The 25,038-nt window shown below is 40.8% G+C and overlaps 1 protein-coding gene across 1 annotated transcript in view; it reads left to right on the forward strand.

Moving 5' to 3' along the window:
- The window catches only part of LOC126354703 (juvenile hormone esterase-like), a 108,633-nt gene that overhangs the window by 34,339 nt on the left and 49,256 nt on the right, over positions 1-25,038 (forward strand). The window contains exon 4 of the mRNA XM_050004523.1: positions 11,903-12,088. Coding sequence (XP_049860480.1) covers positions 11,903-12,088 — 186 coding nt within the window. The remainder of the gene's footprint in view (positions 1-11,902; positions 12,089-25,038) is intronic.

Consider the following 25,038-nt stretch of genomic DNA (forward strand, 5'->3'; position numbering starts at 1 on the left):
ACAATGAATGAGACAGCAGCTTTCTGAGGTAAAATCACTTTAAAGCTCAAAAACTGTAAACACGTGTTTTGTCTTTTGCTTCTTTTTTCAAACATAAAAAATGCCAATATAGAGTCATATCCGTAAAAGTGCACTAAGCAATGTTTTCTATGAGAGTACGTTGAGAAAATATTACCGCTACATATGCACATACGGGGTGTTGCAAAAAGGTACGGCCAAACTTTCAGGAAACATTCCTCACACACAAAGAAAGAAAATATGTTATGTGGACATGTGCCCGGAAACGATTACTTTCCATGTTAGAGCTCATTTTATTACTTCTCTTCCAATCACATTAATCATGGAATGGAAACACACAGAAACAGAACGTACCAGCGTGACTTCAAACACTTTGTTACAGGAAATGTTCAAAATGTCCTCCGTTAGCAAGGATACATGCATCCACCCTCCGTCGCATGGAATCCCTGATGCGCTGATGCAGCCCTGAAGAATAGTGTATTGTACCACAGCCGTCCACAATACGAGCACGAAGAGTCTCTACATTTGGTATCGGGGTTGCGTAGACAAGAGCTTTCATATGCCCCCATAAATGAAAGTCAAGAGGGTTGAGGTCAGAAGAGCGTGGAGGCCATGGAATTGGTCCGCCTCTACCAATCCATCGGTCACCGAATCTGTTGTTGAGAAGCGTACGAACACTTCGAATGAAATTTGCAGGAGCTCCATCGTGCATGAACCACATGTTGTGTCGTACTTGTAAAGGCACATGTTCTAGCAGCACAGATAGAGTATCCGTATGAAATCATGATAACGTGCTCCATTGAGCGTAGGTGGAAGAACTTGGAGCCCAATCAAGACATCACCAACAATGCCTGCCCAAATGTTCACAGAAAATCTGTGTTAATGACTTGATTGCACAAGTCAACATTACCTTCCTTCAATTGGGCCAACTGGCGGTGAATCGAGGAAGTACAGTACATACTGACTAAACTAAAATGAGCTCTAGCATGGAAATTAATCGTTTCCGGACACATGTCCACATAACATCTTTTCTTTATTTGTGTGTGAGGAATGTTTCCTGAAAGTTTGGCCGTACCTTTTTGTAACACCCTGTATACAGACATACAGAAAACACAGCAAACTCACTGCGAATGTGGAATATGTGGGTAGAGGGGACTGGATGAAATCGAGTACAGTGCTATACTATGCCTGCCGATTAGAAAAGATAGTGCATTTGCGCTAGGTATTGGCAGCTATACTAATTTTACAAGCAATTTTTGAACACGAGACGAGACGTCATGTCTTGATCGCATGGATGGAAGTGACGTAATATCTATAAAGTTACGAAACACGATCGAAAATACCTATAAATTGAGAGAAAATACACCGAAATGCAGGGAAATTGAGGATGTACTTGCGTGTCTTCTGGTTGGTGTGGAAGAATTCTTATACTTGCGAACAAGTATGCGACAGTAAGACGAATACGAGGCAACGTTGTCACGGAAGCATCGGGAACCAGGGAAACCGTCAGTTTTTCGTCGAGGCAGCATTTACTGTATGTCTATTGAGGTAACAGTGATACACATGAGTTGCTGTCTATGATGCTTTCCAGGAAAAACAGAGTACCACCTGCCTCTAAACTGACTTGTATAGGTGTTAAAGGCTGGCAGAGAGTGGATGAAGTGGTCTGTTGAGATGGAGTTGTAACGAATTACGATTTAATGGTAGACTGATGATGCATTCTAAAGAGAGAGACAGAGAGAGAGGGGGGTGTGGGAGGGAGGGAGGGAGGAAGGGAGATGTTGCTGCAGGTCATTTGACCATTTTTTCCGATATTGTGTCAGGATGCATCAGTTGTGTGACATAGCCTGCGTTCCGACTCATATGCAACCGACTGTTCTGTGTGGGACTTACGGTGGTGTCTGCTTGCGGTTGTTAACAGTAAACCTCTTGGTCACCAGAGGACTTCCATCTCAAGTGTGATGAAACGTGACACATTCCACCGAAGATTTATGCGGTGTACTCCATTCCCCTGTCGCATCTTGCGTATAAAATCGAGACTTCAGTTTCATAACTAAGATAATACTAAATTAGCGATAGGTGTTTGTGAGGCACCGCAATCCCTATGTATACATTAGTTCGACTGATGTCCTGTTTACAGAGTTAGTGGCGGAATAACGCGTAATTTCACATGTCAAACGCCGCTGCTATGCCTTTATCTGTTTCCTTGTAAGAGGTATTCTCCATTACTAACGATCATTTTAATGGCTCTGAGCACTATGGGACTTAACATCTGAGGTCATCAGTCCCCTAGAACTTAGAACCTAACCAACCTAAGGACATCACACACATACATGCCCGAGGCAGTATTCGAACCGTAACGGTCGCGCGGTTCCAGACTGAAACGCCTAGAACCGCTTGGTCATTCCTGCCGGCAACGATCAATTTATATAGGATTGATGTGGGCGTAGCATAATTTCTGAACCGTGATCTGGTGTGAACAGTGGACGCTATACATCTCTGGAAAGCTATATTGTGCACTTATAACACAGAATCGATATTTTAAGGAAATAGTTTCTTTCATTTTACGGTTTGTTACCATAGTTTATAGTACAGGAATCTGCAAGAAGGATGTACGTCACGTGCTAGAAATATACGTCTTACATTGGAATATTTACAGTGTTACAATCCATACGACTAATAGGTCGGAATCTGGAGCGATCTAACATCATAGTCTGTTTTAAATGGGAACCTTGTAGCCTTAGGAGTGTGTGTGTTTATGTTCTCTTTTACCAGTACCTTCCAGGTACTGACCCCAGGCTCTAGAACAATATGTTAGAGTTGATAGCGTGGTTGATTTACGTAAAAATGCTTCAAACTCCACATGCACAAACACCAGCCATTTATTGTTCTTCTTAACCGTCTGCTATCACAAACTTTCAAATCTGTTACTATAGATCGATAAGGGGTGCTAACCTCCTCGACATGGATGCATCTGGAGAAATCTTGTGTAATTGGAAGGGTGAGGACTCGGCTAAATCCATTCATTCACGAGACGTTGAATGTAGCGGTTTACTTCTGGTCAGCTGCAGATTAAATCGGTAACAGAGCTGCAGGGTGGGCTGGTCAAAGAAAATGCGACGGGTTCTTTCAGTCTCTAATTTTATCCTAAGACTGCGACAATGCTCTGTGACTCCCAGGTGCATAGAAACAGATCTTACATTACGCACTATGCTCGATGTGCTAGAAAGCACTGCCTAGCATACTTTGATGATGTATGTGTTTGAGAATTAACAATAAATGAATGTACTGCACAGTCATCTATCTACAGGGTGTTTCAAAAATGACCAGTGTATTTGAAACGGCAATAAAAACTGAACGAGCAGCGATAGAAATACACCGTTTGTTGCAATATGCTTGGGACAACAGTACATTTCAGGCGGACAAACTTTCGAAATTACAGTAGTTACAATTTTCAACAACAGATGGCGCTGCAAGTGATGTGGAAGATATAGAAGACAACGCAGTCTGTGGGTGCGCCATTCTGTACGTCGTCTTTCTGCTGTAAGCGTGTGCTGTTCATAACGTGCAAGTGTGCTGTGGACAACATGGTTTATTACTTAGAACAGAGGATTTTTCTGGTGTTGGAATTCCACCGCCTATAACACAGTGTTGTTGCAACAAGACGAAGTTTTCAACGGAGGTTTAATGTAACCAAAGGACCGAAAAGCGATACAATAAAGGATCTGTTTGAAAAATTTCAACGGACTGGGAACGTGACGAATGAACGTGCTGGAAAGGTAGGGCGACCGCGTACGGCAACCACAGAGGGCAACACGCAGCTAGTGCAGCAGGTGATCCAACAGTGGCCTCGGATTTCCGTTCGCCGTGTTGCAGCTGCGGTTCAAATGACGCCAACGTCCACGTATCGTCTCATGCGCCAGAGTTTACACCTCTATCCATACAAAATTCAAACGCGGCATCCCCTCAGCGCCGCTACCATTGCTGCACGAGAGACATTCGCTAACGATATAGTGCGCAGGATTGATGACGGCGATATGCATGTGGGCAGCATTTGGTTTACTGACGAAGCTTATTTTTACCTGGACGGCTTCGTCAATAAACAGAACTGGCGTTTATGGGGAACCGAAAAGCCCCATGTTGCAGTCCCATAGTCCCTGCATCCTCAAAAAGTACTGGTCTGGGCCGCCATTTCTTCCAAAGGAATCATTGGCCCATTTTTCAGATCCGAAACGATTACTGCATCACGCTATCTGGACATTCTTCGTGAATTTGTGGCGGTACAAACTGCCTTAGACGACACTGCGAACACCTCGTGGTTTATGCAAGATGGTGCCCGGCCACATCGCACGGCCGACGTCTTTAATTTCCTGAATGAATATTTCGATGATCGTGTGATTGCTTTGGTCTATCCGAAACATACAGGAGGCGGCGTGGATTGGCCTCCCTATTCGCCAGACATGAACCCCTATGACTTCTTTCTGTGGGGACACTTGAAAGACCAGGTGTACCGCCAGAATCCAGAAACAATTGAACAGCTGAAGCAGTACATCTCATCTGCATGTGAAGCCATTCCGCCAGACACGTTGTCAAAGGTTTCGGGTAATTTCATTCAGAGACTACGCCATATTATTGCTACGCATGGTGGATATGTGGAAAATATCGTACTATAGAGTTTCCCAGACCGCAGCGCCATCTGTTGTTGACAATTGTAACTACTGTAATTTCGAAAGTTTGTCTGCCTGAAAATGTACTGTTGTCCCAAGCATATTGCAACAAACGGTGTATTTCTATCGCTGCTCGTTTAGTTTGTATTGCCGTTTCAAATATACCGGTCATTTTTGAAACACCCTGTACATTCGTAATGATACTCGCAAAGTACGGAAGGGGTGGTTTAGCAAAGATACTGAATTTGGGGAACATGCTGTCGCCTCACTGATCGGTGTTGAAATTACTGTAATTTTGCTAAAATTGTTCGCACTATCAACTGTGATGCTTATTGTTACAGAACATACACAGTGTCTTTTCCATCACATCTGTCCACTGGTACACTGTTGGTTACCACATAATGATTGACTGACATCGCTTGTTTAAAATGGAAAAAGTATTTTGGTGGAGGGGTAACACCTTCTGGGGATGGCTAGCACCGAAACAGTGATCACGTAGTTGACTGCAACATGAGAATCAGTCGAAACGTAATGCAGAACTATCAGCTATTCCGTCACTGTAACAGATGAGTTTAAATTTAGAGGTCGTCAGTCACCTTCTGGCAGCAGTTTGGAAACTCTTCACAACGCCGCCAAACTCTTCCAGTTTCCTTATGTTGTAACTGTCTTTTACTTAAAATAATCCAGTGTGTAAGGTATGTTATGGTAATAGTAGTAACATGACTTATACTGTGCAACGTCTAGTTTTTGTGAGAAGCAATGGATCAGAAAGTGTTAATGTCAGTTTAGAACCTGACACAGACCTCGAAGACGTGGGGGAAAAAATAAAATGTATGGCAATGTACATAGCGTCTTACGACAGAAAAAAGAAACAATGTTTCAAACAACGACACAGAGCCACAGGGAGGGTCTCTTGCGACTTACAGTACAGTTCATGGGATACAGTCATCCTCCTACAATACAGGGGATGCAACTTTACAGTGGTCCATGTACTGGATCAATACCTGTATATTTAATAGGATTGTCACATGTGCTCGACGTCTGCAGATGGTATTTGTTTTCAATATATGAGAGAAGAGAGATGTGCTAAATATCTTATCAAGTTCTCTATTGGATGAAGTTAGTGGAGCTTTTATGATTCGTAATTTTTCTCTGTTGGATGGTACGGAATAAAGCTGATAGCATGTTGGGGTGATAGACGTGAATGGGCCCTGAGGGATGCAGATCTGCTTTGGACTGCAGTACCTGTATTTAGTTTGGGGACGCACCACAATGCAGTAGCAAAATCCTCGGCCTTCTCCCGGATCGTGTACTGTCTTTTATACTGCCTCGTGTTGCAGGAGCAGGCTTTGTTTGGCACTGACCTTACACATCGTACAATGTTAGCGAAGCTATGACAACATGTTCCCATTTCATTCGAATGGTTAATACACAGTCCTGTCGCAGTAACTCAGCCAGTTTATACATGGGCTCGCAGAAGGTGGTAGATACAGCAGATAAAAATTCACTTGACGCCTTCCTGAGAGACAATCTCCACTCCTTCCAAATTAATGATATTAGTGATCAGATTTGGCCTGAATTCAGAGAAATAGTATCGGCAGCAACTGAGAGATTTATACCAAATAAATTAACAAACGACGGAGCTGATCCTCCTTGGTACACAAAACGGATCAGAACACTGGTGCAGAAACTCGAAACAAACATACCAAATTTAAACAGACGCAAAATCCCTACGACTGGCGATCTTTAACAGAAGCTCGAAATTTAGCGTGGACATCAATGCGAGATGCTTACAACAGTTTCCATACCGAAACTTTGTCTCGAAACCTGCCAGAAAATCCAAAGAGTTGCTGGTCGTATGTGAAGTATGTTAGCGGCAAGAGACAATCAATGCCTTCTCTGCATGATAGCGATGGAGATACCATCGAAGACAGTGCTGCCAAAGCCGAGTTACTAAACACAGACTTCCGAAATGCCTTCGCAAAAGAATACGAAGTAAATATTCACAAATTCGAATCAAGAACAGTTGCCAACATCAGTAACGTAAAAGTAAATTTCCTCTGAGTAGAGAAGCAACTTAAATCGCTTAGTAAAAGCAAGTCTTCTGGTGCAGACTGTATGCCAATTAGGTTCCTTTAAGAGTATGCTGATGGATTAGCTCCATATTTAACAATCATATACAAATGTTCGATCGACGGAAGATCCGTACCCAAAGACTGGAAAGTTGCACAGGTCACACCAATATTGAAGACATGTAGTAGGCGAAATCCACTTAATTAAAGGCCCAAATCATTAACGTCTATATGCAGCAGGATTCTGAAACATATATTGTGTTCGGAAATTATGAATTATCTCGAAGATAACGGTCTATTGAAACACAGTCAAATGGCTCTGAGCACTATGGGACTTAACTTCTGAGGTTATCAGTCCCCTAGAACTAAGAACTACTTAAACCTAACTAACCTAAGGACATCACACACAACCATGCCCGAGGCAGGATTCGAACCTGCGACCGTAGCGGTCGCGCGGTTCCCGACTGTAGCGCCTAGAACCGCTCGACCACCCCAGCCGGCGACAGACAGTCAATATGGATTTAGAAAACATCGTTCTTGTGAAACACAACTAATTCTTTATTCGCATGAAGTGTTGAGTGCTACTGACAAGGGATTTCAGATCGATTCCGTATTTCTGGATTTTCAGAAGGCTTTAGACACTGTACCACACAAGCGGCTTAAAGTGAAATTGCGTTCTTATGGAAAATCGGTTCAGACATGTGACTAGATTAGTGACTTCCTGTCAGAGATGCAGCAACGTAGCTGACCTAACAGTTTCGTCCTCTAGACCGCCGAATAGCGAACTAATACTTAGTATGTGTAGGATAGCTTTCGTCATCGCGTGCAAATTTGAGAAGATTTAATATGGACGTATGTTTGTACTGGACCATTGTTCCCTCCCATGTAAATTGTCCGGTTGACTGTTTCTTCACATTTATCGCCTTTATTTAGTTGAGGGAATATCGGTGTGTGCATCTAGCAGGTGTGAGGATTTAGCAGGTGAAAGACGGGTGGAAGACAAGTTCGCTGGTTCACTAAACATCAGAGTCGGCCGGTGTGTCCGAGCGGTTCTAGGTGCTTCAGTCTGGAATCGCGCGACCGCTACGGTCGCAGGTTCGAATCCTGCCTCGGGGGTGGATGTGTGTGATGCCCTTAGGTTAGTTAGGTTTAAGTAGTTCTAAGTTCTAGGGGACTGATGACCTCAGATGTTAAGTCCCATAGTGCTCAGAGTCATTTGAACCATTATTATACATCAGAAACACCTGTGTTGACTTTGTAAATTATAAGGATGATTTGGAAACTGTTACATCACTGACATCGGTATTCGCGAGTGGAAATACCAGTTTCCTCTATTTTTCCGAGGCTCCACGTAAAAGTCTCCGCAGATGAGATCAGTCTTAAGTTACTCAGGTGTTTACAGCACGCTCCACCTCGCTAAATTCGAGGTTCTAGAGAAATAATTTTGAGTCTATATCTGTACATGGAGAAAGTAATGATGGAAATGAAAGAAAGTTTCAGAAGTGGAATTAAAATTCAAGGTGAAAGCATATCAATGATACGATTCGCTGATGACATTGCTATCCTGATTGATAGTGAAGAAGAGTTACATGATCTGCTGAACGGAATTAACAGTCTAATGAGTACATCCCACATGTCTTCTGGTGTTATGGTTCCAAATATGTTTCATTATACTTGTCATACTTTTTGTCACATATCACACTACAGACATACTCACATTCACTTTATTTCTGAGACAGTACAAAGTAGACAAGAGGACAGGTCAAATAGAATCTGCAATCGATAGGGAATATCTCAAGGCTTCTAAAACAGTAGGTGCCTATAATTAGCCTGCAGAGATCCAGTATGGCAGCGAAACTTGGTAGATATGCTAATGCGTTAAAGCAAAACTTATTTACACTGGGAAAAAATAAGTTCCAAATTTGTCCATCAAGTGCACATTTGAAGCTGTAAATCATCTCATTGAAGTCTCCAGTGCTCGAATTGTATGAATTGTGTAAGTGACAGTTAAAATAAAATCAACATTGCGCATTCGTTACTTATTTGAACTTATCTGTCCACACCCCGCTCCTAATCCATTATATGTGGGAACAATTCTATACGTCTTTCTTGCCTTCACAGAGCCAGATTTGCACCTGGTGGCCAATACTGCAACTAACTTTTTTCTAGTGTACATCGTCAAATGGCGTCTGTGTGCTCAGGATAAATTACATGGAACGACCGAACCGGGGTTCACGTAATCATCATTCATCATTTTCAAAACATTTATTATAAAATATTACAGAGCGCAAACATCCAATTATTTTTCACAATAGGAAAATTTTCTGTATATAACCACCGCCTATTGCAGCTCGATAAATTTAAAATAGATTGAATCCAAAAAAAATTCTTTAACAGTTTAGAAACAAGCTCAGGAGGCACTTAAATAAAACTTGAACAAGAAATAACTGAATTTACTCTAACTTTGACTTTAAACGTTTAGAAAAAGAAGGAAAAAACCAATCAATGCAAACATGAGGCGTAATTGTTCTGATGAAGAGAACTAGCTTGTTGAATCTCATACCACAATTCAAATCTACAAATAGGGTCCCAACTAATATGAAACCAAGAAAATGATGGGTAACAAGGACAATAACTTATAAATGCAGCCCACCATTAACACACTGTCTCCACATCTAAGAAAAGCGATAAAGAGAGAGAGAGAGAGAAAAGAGCAACTTCAATTAAACAAAATTGGACAGTGCCACGTAGAAAAATATTTCGAAAATGTAGCAAATTAGGAAACGGTAAATCACGGCTCTTCACAAACTTCAACCTGCCTAACACCAGATAATAAAATTTAAGCAAATGTAATAACCAGGGCAACGGCCGTCTACGGACATGAAAACAGTAATGCAATAGAGTTAAACTTTTAAACTTACATTAATAAGGAAAATAAATCAAAAGTATTACAATTATTGCGACAGATGCCGGTTACAAGGTTATGAAACTTAATTCTCTGCGGCTTGAGAAGTGCAGTAGAAGGCTGGTTTGACTAAGAAAATGTCGGAAGCCGATGCACGCAGGCGGCTGGTCCACAATCGAACAATGGGGGCCAACAGACTCGGTGCCCTCTGCGTTTGCCACAACAGCCGAAGACTGGAACAAACTGAGGGAGTGTCTAAGTTGTGGCACCACGGGCCCTTTTTACAATCTCCCGTAATAGGGTGTTGAGTCATGAAAGGATTCCCGAAGCAGGCACTACTCCCGGGAAGGTCGACAGTTCCCGCAGAAGCAGTTACTATTCATTTTTTACCCTGTTAGATTTACTGCTGAGTATACGGATCAACAACACAATTACTAGAAGCACATCTCGGTCATTTTAGCCCTCTGATTGTGCCCGGAACCGGGAGGGAAGATACCGTGACAGTAAACAAACCCAAACACCGCCGATACAGCCTTGTGCTGACTTAGACCGTCTAACGTGCTTAACCAGCTCCAAGCTTCACTGGGGCGACGGACAACACGGTAATTCCATCATGCCAAGTCCAAAGCACCTAATGAATGATATTATCCAAAATACAAGACAATCCGTACGTTAGTTCATACAGGCTGAGTCCTCAGATGAGAGTAAAATGACTTAAACGCACAAATGAAATTAATTTTGATGCTCGAGGAACCCACAGGGCCAAGATCACTTACAATAATGAGCACACAGGACAATCGTCGGAGAACCACCGCGTCAACAGGCCTCGTACCAAATGCTGACGGCCAACGTGACCAAACCAGTTCCCTACACCGCTCATCATTCCCAGTGGAGCCGAGTACGACTTGATACAGCAAACCATACTCGCTGACCACAACCCACAACCCCCCGGGCGCAAGCGGTAGTGCTGCACCCTCCCCCCCTCCCCCCTCTTTGGAAAGCGCTCTCTGCGGCGGGAAATTGCTAGTTCTCTGTGCGCACGGTGAGAGATCTGAAAGAAGGAAGCTGCCACTGCTCAAATTGCTTCAGCATTAACGCATTGGGATATCTACCAAGTTTCGCTGCCATGCGACAATTACAGCCAAAACTGGACCTCTGTGGGCAGCTGCATTTCAATTAGAACCAACCGGCATATTGAGAGTGGCCCCTCTTTCCGATGTGACAGACTTCAGTAATACACTATACCTTTTGTCACACTCAACAGGGTATTTGACGGTCGAAGTAAGCGATTCCATTCACTTCTGTCACTTGACAATGGAGACACGAAGTAATTATCTTTTATTTTTATCCATTAAAGAATGGCACCTACTTAGGTAACATGAAGGCCGCTGAAAAGCCATAGTATCAAAAATACCCTATCTATGCTGCTGAAGAACATGATCTACATCTATATCCATACTCTGCAAGCCTCCTGACGGTGTTTGGCGGAGGGTACCTGTAGTACCTCTATCGGTTCTCCCTTCTATTCCAGTCTCGTATTGTTCGTGGAAAGAAAGATTGCTTGACTCCTCGGTGAAGGTGTGTTCTCGAAACTTCAACAAAAGCCGGTACCGAGCTTCTGAGCGTCTCTCTTGCCGAGCCTTCAACTGGAGTTTATCTATCATCTCCGTAACGCTTTCGCTATTACTAAATGATCCTGTAACGAAGCGCGCTGCTCTCCGTTGGATCTTCTCTATCTCTTCTATCAACAATATCTGGTACGAATCCCACACCGGTTAGCAGTATTGAAGCAGTGGGCGAACAAGTGTACTGTAACCTACTTCCTTTGTTTTCGGACTGCATTTCGGTAGGATTCTTCCAATGAATCTCAGTTTGGCATCTGCTTTACCGACGATTAATTTTATATGGTCATTCCATTTTAAATCACTCCTAATGCCTACTCCCAGGTAATTTATGGAATTAACTGCTTCCAGTTGCTGACCTGCTATATTATAGCTAAATGATGCACGTTTTAATTATAGCCCCCTCATGTGCCTAAGTGAAGCCTTCTCTGTTTATACGAAGAGATAGTCGCTGCCTCCATAACTCTTCGAGACAACATGAACTCTTCCTATGATTAAGCGTAATAGCCTTGATAACGCAGTGTTTGTGAGTTGCCCGATTAGCGTTAGTTACATTTCCTCTAGATTTGGTATGTATGATACCTTCGAAGTGGATAATCGTTGACCCTTTTTTTGCAGGTTTCTTGAGCACGGATGACGAAAACTGTCCAGGAAATTTTGGCCTCAAGGATCAAGTGGCAGCCTTGAAGTGGGTAAAAGAGAATATAGAGGCATTTGGTGGTGATCCTGACGATGTGACGCTCTTCGGTAACAGTGTAGGAGCCGCTAGTGCGCACTATCATATGTTATCTACTGCATCAAAAGGCAAGTTCAACAAGTATGAGCTACTTTTTAAAAATAGAGACATTATTAACTTTCAAAGCGGGTAATCAGCAGTAGTAACAAATTTTCTGAATTTCATGATATTCATTCAGCGAACATTTATTTTAATAACTTAATCTGTTTGTAAACTAAAGGTTTTATGTACAGATGAGTAATAGAGCATTATGAAATCCAGATATGATAAACGTAAGTAGCATGAAGTTAACGTTGAAAAGTAAAGACAGTGATTCACAGATTATAATTTTCGGAACGTTCAGGGAATAACACCTAATCTCTTTTTCTTATGTTTCGTTTACTGGTTTGAGAAGGCTGGTATATTGCCTCTTAGGGGCAGCTACCTACTTGTGTCTAACATAATGCCCTCATTGATAAGTTTAGACATTATTTTTCTGATCGTTAGGTAATTATCACATAGATTGAATTCTACAAATACGAAAAATTGGGTCGTTGTGTACTTCATTGACATTATGACTCACTTCATTGAAAGGAGTACACATATGACATTTGCTATGATGAAATCTCTCAACTCGTTTACAAAATAATAAAACCAAAGCCTTCTGTGTAGTTTCTAATTTAGGGCAGTTTTCGAAACGTCAGGGAAACCCTTTAATTTTGTTGTAACGCTGTCCTCAGTTACGTGTTCATAATTTTCAGATATGTTCGTCTAGGAACAACTGAATAACACCATGTTAAAATGCGACGCGCATTTTGCCTTTATTTTTGAAAGACATCAACAGAGGTATATAATGAGTACGTCATCTTGCTTTATGTATTATCCGCTGTACTTTCCGATTAAACACGTTCACTTTCTGACTTTGTGTAACATAATAATGCTACAAATTTTTACTCACAAGGTTTGCTAATAATGCTCTGTAAGTGTACTTTTTTGCTGGTTTTAAAGTTACTTTTCTTATTTCAGTCTTCCGAAATTTCAGTAGCGTAGCGCTGAGACTATGAACATACATTTTCTTCGTGCTCTATTTTGACTTTTGTTGCCAAATATTGAATGTCGTTCCTCATGTTCGAACGTGTCTTTGTGGTCTCTCTCTCTCTCTCTCTCTCTCTCTCTCTCTCTCTCTCTCTCTCTCTCTCTCTGTGTGTGTGTGTGTGTCGGCGGTACATGTCGGCGGTTCACTGCCCGCTCAGTGGCGAGGTTATCGGCAACCTTACATGGATTAGAGAAACTAATGTATCTGAAACGGTTAAGAACGTCATCTAATAAGGAAAGGAAGCCCCGCAGAGTGCCATGCTCACCCAACCTCACTCGCGGAATGTACACCACAAGCACACATAGGAGGACCCTCTCGCCGCAACACGAAAGCACACGTCAGAAAGCGGTGTATAGCACGCGCAGGACACGGTGGCCTATGGCAGTGACCAGTTTTCGTCCAAAGCGCTACGCAAGGTAATTCGTTTCTTCAGGAGGGGAGGCCCATAAGTGTTTTCCATTCCACCTTTCACCCGGTAGGTGACGACAAAATCGAGGCGTGCACAGTGCAATCTTTCTCAAATCATTTTACGGAAACTATTTGGTAAACAAAAATAAATTTTGCTTTAACTATAGCTTTATATGTCAAGTTTATGATGATGTGCCCATTATTTCGTTAAGGATACAGGGTACTTTTCCGGCTCAATATTATGTAAAAATCAACTGTTTGTAATGTATATGGTTTACATATTTTTGTTGATATCAGGTAACGCAGCACACTTTCTAAACAAATTAGAAGTATTTTGAATATTTTTGAACCTGCTTAGGGTTATTAAATATATTACAAAGAAACTGATGCATTTTTTTCCAAAATGCGTTCTCAAATTGAGGTACCATTTACTCAAATGTTATACATTTGAAGGAGACAAAATTTTTACCAGATGTGCATGATATAATAGGTGAGGTACTAGACCTATTTAATTCCACCTATTATGTATATTACCAGGATAAAAATATCACATCCTACATTTTAATTTTTATAATTTTTTCCTAATAATAATTTTATATTTTTCTATAATTGAGTTGATTCTGCAATAAAGCTTAGGTTTGCTATATAAGTATTGACTATTGCAACATACAGAAAAAATTACAGCAATGCTTAAGGAAATATTTGTACCCGAATTCTGAAAAATACAGCTTGCGTGAAATTGCGAATCAAGATATGAGTCCAATTAAACTGCGCCTCAGAACATTCCTGGAGCATAGTCTTCACCTTGCATCATTTCTTCATCTTTACGCTTCCTCTTGGAATTTCTTCTAGCAATTCTTTGGTAACTTGAAGAGCGAATCTTTCAGCTTCATGCACCCGTTTTCTGCACACGCAAGCAACTGATCTTTCACATTAGAGCCACATTTTATGCCTAAATTTCTCAGGACTTCCAATCTTCCTATCACTCCATCACTTAAACATATCACTGCATCTAGTACACCAACTTTTAATTTATTTAGTCCTACAAAAACATTCTTGGGTGATCTTTGCCGTATGCAATGGTTGAAACTTTCATTTGTATTCTGAGTGCACCCATGAAGACATTTACTAAGTAAAACAGGGTCAGTCAGGTCTCTAAAAATTGGTTTTATTTCATTCATAACAGGTTCAGAAAGAGACTACTTATGATGGTATGTTTGACTACTTTCTTTTGGTTTTTGGTAACCACACCAAAATTTGCTCTTTTAGGGCAAAGTTTATAAATAAGGTGGTCATTCGTGGCCAACGTATGAACGTAGGTGGCCCACACAGCCTTTCTCATTGCTGTAACATCATTCAGAAGTGCAGTTCGTTTAATGGCCAGTCCATAATAACTCTGAAGTAGGTCTATTTCAGTTTCTGTCAATCTGCCTCGGCGAGACAGAGATTTTCCATTAAATAGAAACTTTTCTTTATTTTCTCTTTGTAGCTTCCTCAATCTAACACCTGTCCTCTTTTGCACATGTCTACAACACTCCAGTTTTGTTACCAAGCTATCACCATAGACATTGAACTTATTAATTTTATTGAAAGCTTCAGAGTCCCCATCACCTAGGTACTTCGTATATCTAACGTTATAAACGGCAACAACTTCTAAACTATTTTTAGAGCTCTATCACACTCCATACCTCCACTGTAACCATCACAATTCTTGGAACACTGATGTTCAATATGTCCTTCAGTTTTACCATGGCAGGTGTGGCAGTGCTTAGATAAGCACTCAACATCAACAACTTTTCCATTCTCCAGAGAAGTAGCACTTACAACACCATTCAAGGAACGGTGTCCTCGACGTTACCATGTCCCATCGAGTGCTACATCAATTCCCCTGGTTCCACTAATATTTACAGTTTCTTCTACTGCGTGTTTCTGAGATTCTTTAGACACAATCGTCAAGGCACCTAAAAGTGTTTTATGTGCTTGCTGAACCTGTTGGGAGTATTAGGAATGTCCATCAAACCACAAAATATATGAGCAGCCTTTTTCCTTTTCCTATTGGACACATTGCACAGACTAACCATAACTTCACGTCGTATGGATTATGCATAATGTTTGAGGTTATATTTGAGGTAGATTTATTGCATGATCTACACAGTACAACTAATTTTGACGCTAAACCTTTCCTGCTGCTTTGCTGTTCAGTTATTTCCAGACAGCCTGCATCATTACATTATTTACATTTCGCCACTTCCTTTCTCAAAGAAGATAAGATGCCCACAACAACAACAACAAATCCACTACAAAAAGGGTCATTGTTAACACAAAAATTTGAAGCAGCAGGAGGCGTGCCATGTAAGAGTTTCTTCCCGGAAGAACTGATACATAGATTACTTTCAACAGTGTGGCTTGCTTTGTTTGTGAACTGGTTACCACGTAATTTCCTTTTATTGAATTTCTTGATGCGTGGCATAGTCCGTATTTATTGCACACTTAAGGATATACACTTCCACAAATATATGTAGCACTTGGGCAACAAACATTCAGTAATACATGGACAAACTGCTTTAGCGAAACAAAAGTAAACACTAGCAAAGATAATACTTTACAGACATTGGAAACCTGCACTGTTACCAACATATACAATGTATCATACGTATAATCGCTGGAAACAGAAAGATCACAGCTCTTTTCGAAATAATAATGGTTTCTGTGACAGAAATAAAGGGGGCGCTGTGGCATACATGACCGTAACTTTAAAATTTGGCGTAAATAGGTCATTTTGCATTTGGAATCCTATAATATATACACATAAAAGTAATCAGGAAAGACTATATAATTTAATAAAGTCATAAAAAATTCGGTTTTTCCACTATTAAGCACCCTGTACCCTTAATGGTCGTAGTTATTGTGATATTTATGTGAAAATGAGATAATGCGTGAAATTCGGAAAAGTTTGAAATGAAAAACAGAAGTCGCTACGATTTTGCGTTTTGTGCATATTACATAATAAGTATTTGCTTATGAACTTTACGTAAGATATTGAATTTTTCTGTAGACTTGAGTAGAGGTATACATCTTTCACCAATCTCGAGAAAATTCATCCAATGTAGTACAGTCATTTGTGATAACGCAGCGCTAGCGATAAAGCCACAGTGAAATATCCAAAACATTCCTCATATTTCATAAATGGTTTCAGATATCGAAATGAGATTTTGGCAAATGATAGCACGCAAAGAGGAGGGTATTTTAACATACCGTTATTATTTAAAACTTTATTATCTACCGTGTTAGTCCAATAACTACAGATTTTTCGGTGAAAGAATGTAATTTTTAAGGGTCATCGATAGCTGATAGATCGAGAAATGCTATGGGTTTTGGAATAACATATTTGAAGACATTACTAATTTTTTTGTAATGAGGATGTAATTTTTCATAAGCTACTGACTTTTTTCCTCAGTTCCTCAATAGACAAATTACTTTTCAGAATTCCCTCCCCATGTTTGTGAGGTGAGACAGTGTAAACTCCGTTGTGTTTTGGTAAAGGAAGCAAATTTTGACAATATTACGAGTCATTTGTAGGTTTTAGTTAAAACTTACCACTCATGACGCTTCTCTAACAGTTATAGATGGTCAACAAGCCAGGCGAAAATATCGCTGCATTTTCGGCGGAATTCTTTTACATACTGACGAAAGCAGAGGTGACAGTAGATCTTTCCTAATGGTCACCGTGAAAGTGTGAGAGTGGAAGGCCCCACTTAATTTTAACGAAAAATGTGAGACCGAACCCCACACCACTGCCGCTCTCCCCACGCTTCCCCAGCCGACTGCGCATCTAGCGGCCACGGCATTTTGTGAACACTGTAGTACACGATGGCGAATGAGAAGGACCTCATTCCGCCCGCGTAAACGGAAGGAGGTACGACTTGGTCGAGTTTTTGCTTTACAAGAAGCGGCTTATTATCGGTTACTGCCAACAACTCTTCTTCCCATGTATACAAGTCTCTGTTCATCAAAAGTGATGTGATAGCATGTTGGTGGATAGTGCACTGAACTATCGGGTTATCGTGATATGTCTCCTTCGCTGCTACATCTGCCATTTCGTTCCCCGTAATATCCATGTGCCCTGCTACCCAGCAGAAAAACGCCTCCTTTCCCAATCTTTGTAACTGAAGCAGCACGACCTGGATCTTCTGGACTACTTTATCCGCTAGGTACAAATACTGTAGACACATCTCATCTGCTACGGTGCCCTTAGAATCGGTTACAATTATACAGCAAACACAATAAACTCTTGAGGCAGTGGCGTCTTGAGGGAACGATTAGTGAAAAAAGCAGAGCAACCAACTGAGTTCCCTCTGTTTACACACGCTGTAAACACAGCTTTAAGAGTATAGTGGTGACGTGTCAGAGCTGGCAGAAAGCATTACGTTTGCCGAGCGCAACGCGGCCTTAGACAATTTTAAGTAGTCCAGCAGTAATTTCCTGTGAACATTAGACAAATGTTCATTTCAGTGTAACGACTTTTTGCATGCCTTTCGTACTGAAATGCTTGTGGCGAGTGGAATATCGAAACACTCCACTTTAAAGGCGAGCTAAACTATCTTTGACTCTTCCGGCTGGTGTTTAATAAAGACAGAGTATGTAAAACTATGAATAAGATTTTGATTATTAATTGTGCTGTGTACCGAGGAAAGGAAACGATTTTGCTGGATTGTCAGTATTTATTGCACGTTGTGCAAAGGAAATTTGCCAATATCGGTTATTTCGTGAGATATTGTCTACGTGACCTCAGTAGTTACGTTCTCGCTACCTCACAGTATCAAAGTAGAGTATATTTTCAGCTAAGGTGTACACAAGTGGAATGCAGACTATAGGTAACTCGTTTACGACTATTTTAAGGATACCTCCACAGTAAGTATACTTGCCCCTGTTGTGTGATGGACAATAGACATTAGGATCCAGGCGAATAGACTGACCGAAATACGGAAATCAAACAACGAATTTAACCATCCACCCCACAACAACTTAGTAACTCTGGTGGCCTTCCCATCTGTCACAGACAGAAGTAATTACAAATACGAACTATGATCTGCCAAATGAAATACATCAAAGACAAAAAAGTACATGAATAAACAAAGAAATCATTAAATTTTTCTATGGTTTGTTCAATAGAAAGAGCTACGCATACTGAGCAAGTCAATAACGCACTGGCCCTTCTCTGAACCTTATGCAAGCAGTTATTCGGCTTAGCATTGACTCATAGACTGGTTAAAGTCCTTCTAAAGGATATCGAATCAAATGCTGTCCAAACGGCGCGTAATATCGTCAAAATACCGAGTTTGTTTGAAGGTCCTGACCATGATGCCCCAAACATTCTCGTTGGAGGAGGGATCCGGTGACTTTATGTGGCCAGGGTATGAATTGGTAAGTACGAAGACAAGCAGTGGAAATTGTCGCGCTGTGCTGGTGGAGATTATCCTGCTGAAATATAAGGCCGTGATTGCTTGCATGACAGGCAACATACCGGGTCGTAGAATATCTCAACATAACGCTGTACTCTAACGGACCCGAGAGTATCAACAAAAGGGGTGCTGCTATGAAACGAAATGACACCTGGTTGGTATCGCACTGCTGTACAGGGCGTCTCCAGACTAGAATCTCATTCACTTCAAACCGTCTTCAGTGTTGAGTCACGCTTCGAAGGAGCCGCGATCTCTGGAGACGCCTTGGACAGTGGTGGGATGTCAACCTGACTCTCCCGCAATATACATCCCTACAAGCAGGAGTGATTGTCTGGGATGCTATTTCTTTCCATAGCAGGATTCCTTCGGTAGACATCCGCGGCACCCTTACAACACAGCGACATGTCGACCATATTCTACACGCCGTTTTGTTGCCCCTCATGACACACCATCATGGGCTTACATTTCAGCAAGACGATTACCGCCCGCACACTGCAAGAGTTTCTACTGTTTATCTTCGTGCTTCACCAGCTACGTCACAGAATCTTTCCCCAATTGGAGCATTATGCACAGAGCTCTCCAACCAGCTCGGGAATTTAACGATTTAACACCCAGTTGTACAGGATTTGGCACGATATCGCTCATGAGGGCATCGAACTTCATGAATCAGTGCCAAGCAGAATACGTGTTTTCGTATGGGCCAGGGGTGGACGAACGTGTATTGACTTGCACAGTTTGTGAAGCTCTTTCTCTTGAATAAATCATTCAACTTATATGAAATCCTAGCCATTTGTTTGTGTACGTGTATGCATCTACCAATTTGCGTCCGTCAGCTGTTCTTTTATTTTCTTTTTTTGCTTTAGAGTCTATTATTTAGGTGGCTTAAATAAACGAATGTTATTAGCGTGCTACATCTGTATCCTTCATGACTACATATTCATTTCTAAACAGTCAGCATGGAGACTAACAAATTTCTCCCTACGAGAGATCAGTTTCTTGATACCGTCACTGTAGAATGTCTTTCTTTAGTGGTGGATCCACAACCTCACTTCTGCTTGCACTGCTTCATCACTATCAAAGTGAGCTCCTAGAAGGGGTTCTTTAAGTTTCGGGAATAGATGAAAATAGGATGGTGCAAAGTCGGAACTGTATGGAGACTGATCGATAACATTGGATCAGATTGTTTCAGATGTGCAAGCTCGTGTGTGATCTGACTTTGCATGCAGAAGGATAGGAAGCTCCGTCGTAGACGAATTCTTTGGAATTCTAAATTCGACTGTTGCAAGCTGTTTCTCACGCACCGACATAGTTACGTCCCACCCCGCTGATTACACCTTACGATCTGAAGCCCTCTAGCGGCTTCAGATATGTTGGTACATCGAATACGGATGCAGAATATTAATAATGTTTGTTTAATTTACTTAAAAGAACTTTTAGAATTTTCACATTAAAAATTGGAGGCACTACTTTTCGACACGTCCTCGTGGATGTTGTTGTTGTTGTGGTCTTCAGTCCTGAGACTGGTTTGATGCAGCTCTCCATGCTACTCTATCCTGTGCAAGCTTCTTCATCTCCCAGTACCTACTGCAACCTACATCCTTCTGAATCTGCTTAGTGTATTCATTTACCCCACACGCTGCCCTCCAATACTAAATTGGTGATCCCTTTATGCCTCAGAACATGTCCTACCAAACAATCCCTTCTTCTAGTCAAGTTGTGCCACAAACTTCCCTTCTCCCCAATCCTATTCAATATCTCCTCATTAGTTATGTGATCTACCCATCTAATTTTCAGCATTCTTCTGTAGCACCACATTTCGAAAGCTTCTATTCTCTTCTTGTCCAAACTATTTATCGTCCATTTATCACTTCCATGCGTGGATACACTCCACACAAATACTTTCAGAAACGACTTCCTGACACTTAAATCTATACTCGATGTTAACAAATTTCCCTTCTTCAGAAATGCTTTGCTTGCCATTGCCAGTCTACCATTTATATCCTCTCTACTTCGACCATCATCAGTTATTTTGCTCCCCAAATAGCAAAACTCCTTTACTACTTTAAGTGTCTCATTTCCTAATCTAATTCCCTCAGCATCACCCGACTTAATTCGACTACATTCCATTATCCTCGTTTTGCTTTTGTTGATGTTCTTCTTATATCCTGCTTTCAAGACACTATCCATTACTTTCAACTGCTCTTCCAAGTCCTTTTCTGTCTCTGACAGAATTACAATGTCATCGGCGAACCTCAAGGTTTTTACTTTTTCTCCATGGATTTTAATACGTACTCCGAATTTTTTTTCCTTCACTGCTTGCTCAGTATACAGATTGAATAACATCGTGGAGAGGCTACATCCCTCTCTCACTCCCTTCCCAACCACTGCTTCCCTTTCGTGTCCCTCGACTCTTATAACTGCCACCTTCAGAAATCGAAAGAGAGAATTCTATTCAACATTGTCAAAAGCTTTCTCTAGGTCTACAAATGATAGAAACGTATGTTTGCCTTTTCTTAATCTAGCTTCTAAAATAAGTCGTAGGGTCAGTATTGCCTCACGTGTTCGCATACTTCTACGGAATCTAAACTGATCTTCCCCGAGGTCGGCTTCTACTAGTTTTTCCATTCGTCTGTAAAAAATTCGAGTTAGTATTTTGCAGAGGTGACTTATGAAACTGAGAGTTAAGTAATTTTCACATCTGTCACACCTTTTTTCTTTGGGACTGTAATTATTATATTCTTCCTGAAGTCTGAGGGTATTTCGCCTGTCTCATAAAGTTTGCTCACCAGATGGCAGAGTTTCGTCAGGACAGATTCTTCCAAGGCCGTCAGTAGTTCTAATGGAATGTTGTCTACTCCCGGGGCCTTGTTTCGATTGAGATCTTTGAGTGCTACGTCAAACTTTTCACGCAGTATCATATCTTCCATTTCATCTTCATCTACATCGTCGTCCATTTCCATAATATTGTCCTCAAGTACATCGCTCTTGTATAGACCCTCTATATAATCCTTTCACCTTTCTGCTTTCCCTTCTTTGCTTAGAAATGAATTTCCATCTGAGTTCTTCATATTCATACGAGTGGTTCTCTTCTCTCCTAATGTTTCTATAATTTTCCTGTACGCGATATCTATCTTACCCCTAGTGACATAAGCTTCTACAATCTTCCATTTTTCCTCTAGCCATCCCTGCTTAGCCACTTTGCACTTCCTGTCAATCTCATTTTTGAGACGTTTGTATTCCTTTTTGCCTGCTTCATTTACTGCATTTTTATATTTTCTCCTTTCATCAATTATATTCAATATTTCTTCTGTTACCCAAGGATTTCTAGCAGCCCTCGTCTTTTTACCTACTTGATCCTCTACTGCCTTCACTACTCCCTCAAAGCTACCCATTCTTCTTCTACTGTATTTCTTTCCCCCATTCCTGTCAATTGTTCCCTTATGCTCTCCCTGAAACTCTGTACAACCTCTGGTTTAGTCAGTTTATTCAGCTCCCATCTCCTTAAATTCCCACCTTTTTGCAGATTCTTTAGTTTCAATCTGCAGCTCATAACCAATAGATTGTGGTCAGAGTCCACATCTGCCTCTGGAAATGTCTTACAATTTTTGACCTGGTTCCTAAATCTCTGTCTTACCGTTATATAATCTATCTGAAACCTGTCAGTATCTACAGCCTTCTTCCATGTATACATCCTCGTGGATAGTAACAGTAATTACAACAAAGAAACTGGGTAGTAATAAACGTTTGTGCTACATTCTGGCAATAAGGAATATATGTCTCCATTCAACAATCTCATTTCAATGCAGGTAAACCGGAAATTTTTGCGCCTCAAGAGCTTCTGCGAATTTGTAAGCTTTAATTATCTTTGTTGCTCACAGAAGTCCAAATGAAACTGTTCACCAACGGAGCCAAACACAATTGAGCAAACAATGATCTTTTTTTTAACTTGTGACAAAGTGGAAATGTAATATTAGACAGCGCTGAATTAGGATTTAAAACTGGTTATATAGCAATGAACCTTTAACTGATGGGAAACGATAAATATTGCTCTTACTCCCGTAAGTATACAAGGAGTCCACCATAGTGTGATTCAGCCATTGTAATATGTAACATGAATGTACAAGATACGAGATGTTGCCCAATATCGACGGCTAGAAGGCTAAACACGAAGCGTATTCGAGAAGTAAGGACCACTGGTATAGACATTTAGCGTGCCAGCTGTTATTAACACAGGAATTAATGACTTGGCGGGCAGTCGACTATTTCAATTCGACTACTTCAATTTCAGGCGGAGCACTTCTGTGCAGAACTAACTATATATATGTTCTAGAGGGATAATCGAAAAGGGATTTCTGAACCTAATGCTTGGTACCAGCACTGATGTAAGATCGCGCATTGTCATGAAGGAGGACCATGCCAGACGACAATTTCTGCACCGTTGAGTAAGGATGGCTCAGCTTAGATCGGTGTGCGTTTCGCAATACACGTTTTCTGTGATTGTTGACCCACTTATGGAATGATTAAGTGCTTAGTGCTACAAAATTTTCTATTATTGAAACGATTATACATAATAATACAAAAAATTATACAGCCATATAATTACATCAAAACCATAATTTGCATAATCTGTAAATCACACATTCACGCAAACACATCCATTCATTCTCTCTCTGTCTCTGTCTGCACATACACACATACACACACAAACACACACACACACACAAGATTTATATGATGATATAATCAGTTCAACAAAATAAATTAGTTTCACATTAGAGACTAAGCAGGCAGTAAACTAAACTGTCTGGACCTCACCATACCAGGCAAAAATTATAGATGTATTTTTACTATACTGAAATCTATTTATATTTCTGTTGTCACTTTTTGTAAATACTGTTCTAAAATACCTCTTTGTGGGAGTTTTATTTGATTTTGTTAAGTTGAGCTCATTTACATACTGTGGTGCGTAAGGCAGTGTTCACATACAGAGGTTTACTCGTCGCAACACACAACACGCTCGCTCAGCGTATGTTCCTACGTCACTTATCAGCGCACCTCTCACAGCAAGAGCCTCTTGTGCGTGGGAACACTTTCGAACACAATTACACAGTAGTCCCAACTATAATAATGCAGAACAAATCAACTATAGTTTGGTCAGAGCAGACTAAAAAGAGAAATTCAACACCAATAAATAAAATAAAAATTAACCCTGCCACAGGATCTATCACAAGATGACCAGTTTTCCAGATCGTTCAACCACAGCTATGGATGAAAATTCTGAAATACCCTTAGGTGCCCTGATGGCCGTTCTCGTTTCGTACATCGGTTTATTTCGTTACCTAATTAAGTGCCTAATGCCAAATTTTAGGCAACTCCTGCTACCCAGCGCTAAATGGGCTTTCAAGATCGAACATTTGTACATGCGACTTTGCGGATTATTTGGGGAGGCTGATACTTCGTTCGCTGAGTTCTGACTGTCCTGAGATTCTGCCATCTTCCGTCTCATTATCAACCAATCACTTTAGCAAGAGCATACATACAGACAGGATAAGACCATACAGAACAATAATTTACATATACTATGCAGTCTTATACTTACCTATCTGTGAAGTCCTCCACCCCGTTTATAGTGTTTGTAACTATGCAGACTTAACAAAACGTAGTGGTATATTCTAATTTGTACTCTATGATATTTTCAGTTGGTGTTTACTCTCGAGCGCTGGTGCTGAGGTCATAATTCATTTCGTTAATGGGTATAGAACACGTGTTACAATGAAGTAATAAAATTTTAACAATCCTAGTCGAAGATAAATTTTTTAATCAGCTGTGACAGTAACAAGGGCAAGTAGTTTCATTTATGTGAAAAACAAAACCCATTGCACACTTCAGAAAAGAATCATTTTGCACGAATATTTAGCGTAGCAGCCGTATATTTGGAAGAAGTGTACCACATAACTGTTTTTAATATTTGCAGTTTGTAGAAATCATTTCTTTAGCAGTCCGTCACTATTTACAAACACTTAACATGTGAATGTATATCAAACCACCTAATTTTATTTAGAGGGCTTACTAA

This window comes from Schistocerca gregaria, chromosome 3 (genome assembly GCF_023897955.1).
Source record: "Schistocerca gregaria isolate iqSchGreg1 chromosome 3, iqSchGreg1.2, whole genome shotgun sequence".
Classification (NCBI taxonomy): Eukaryota; Metazoa; Arthropoda; class Insecta; order Orthoptera; family Acrididae; genus Schistocerca; species Schistocerca gregaria.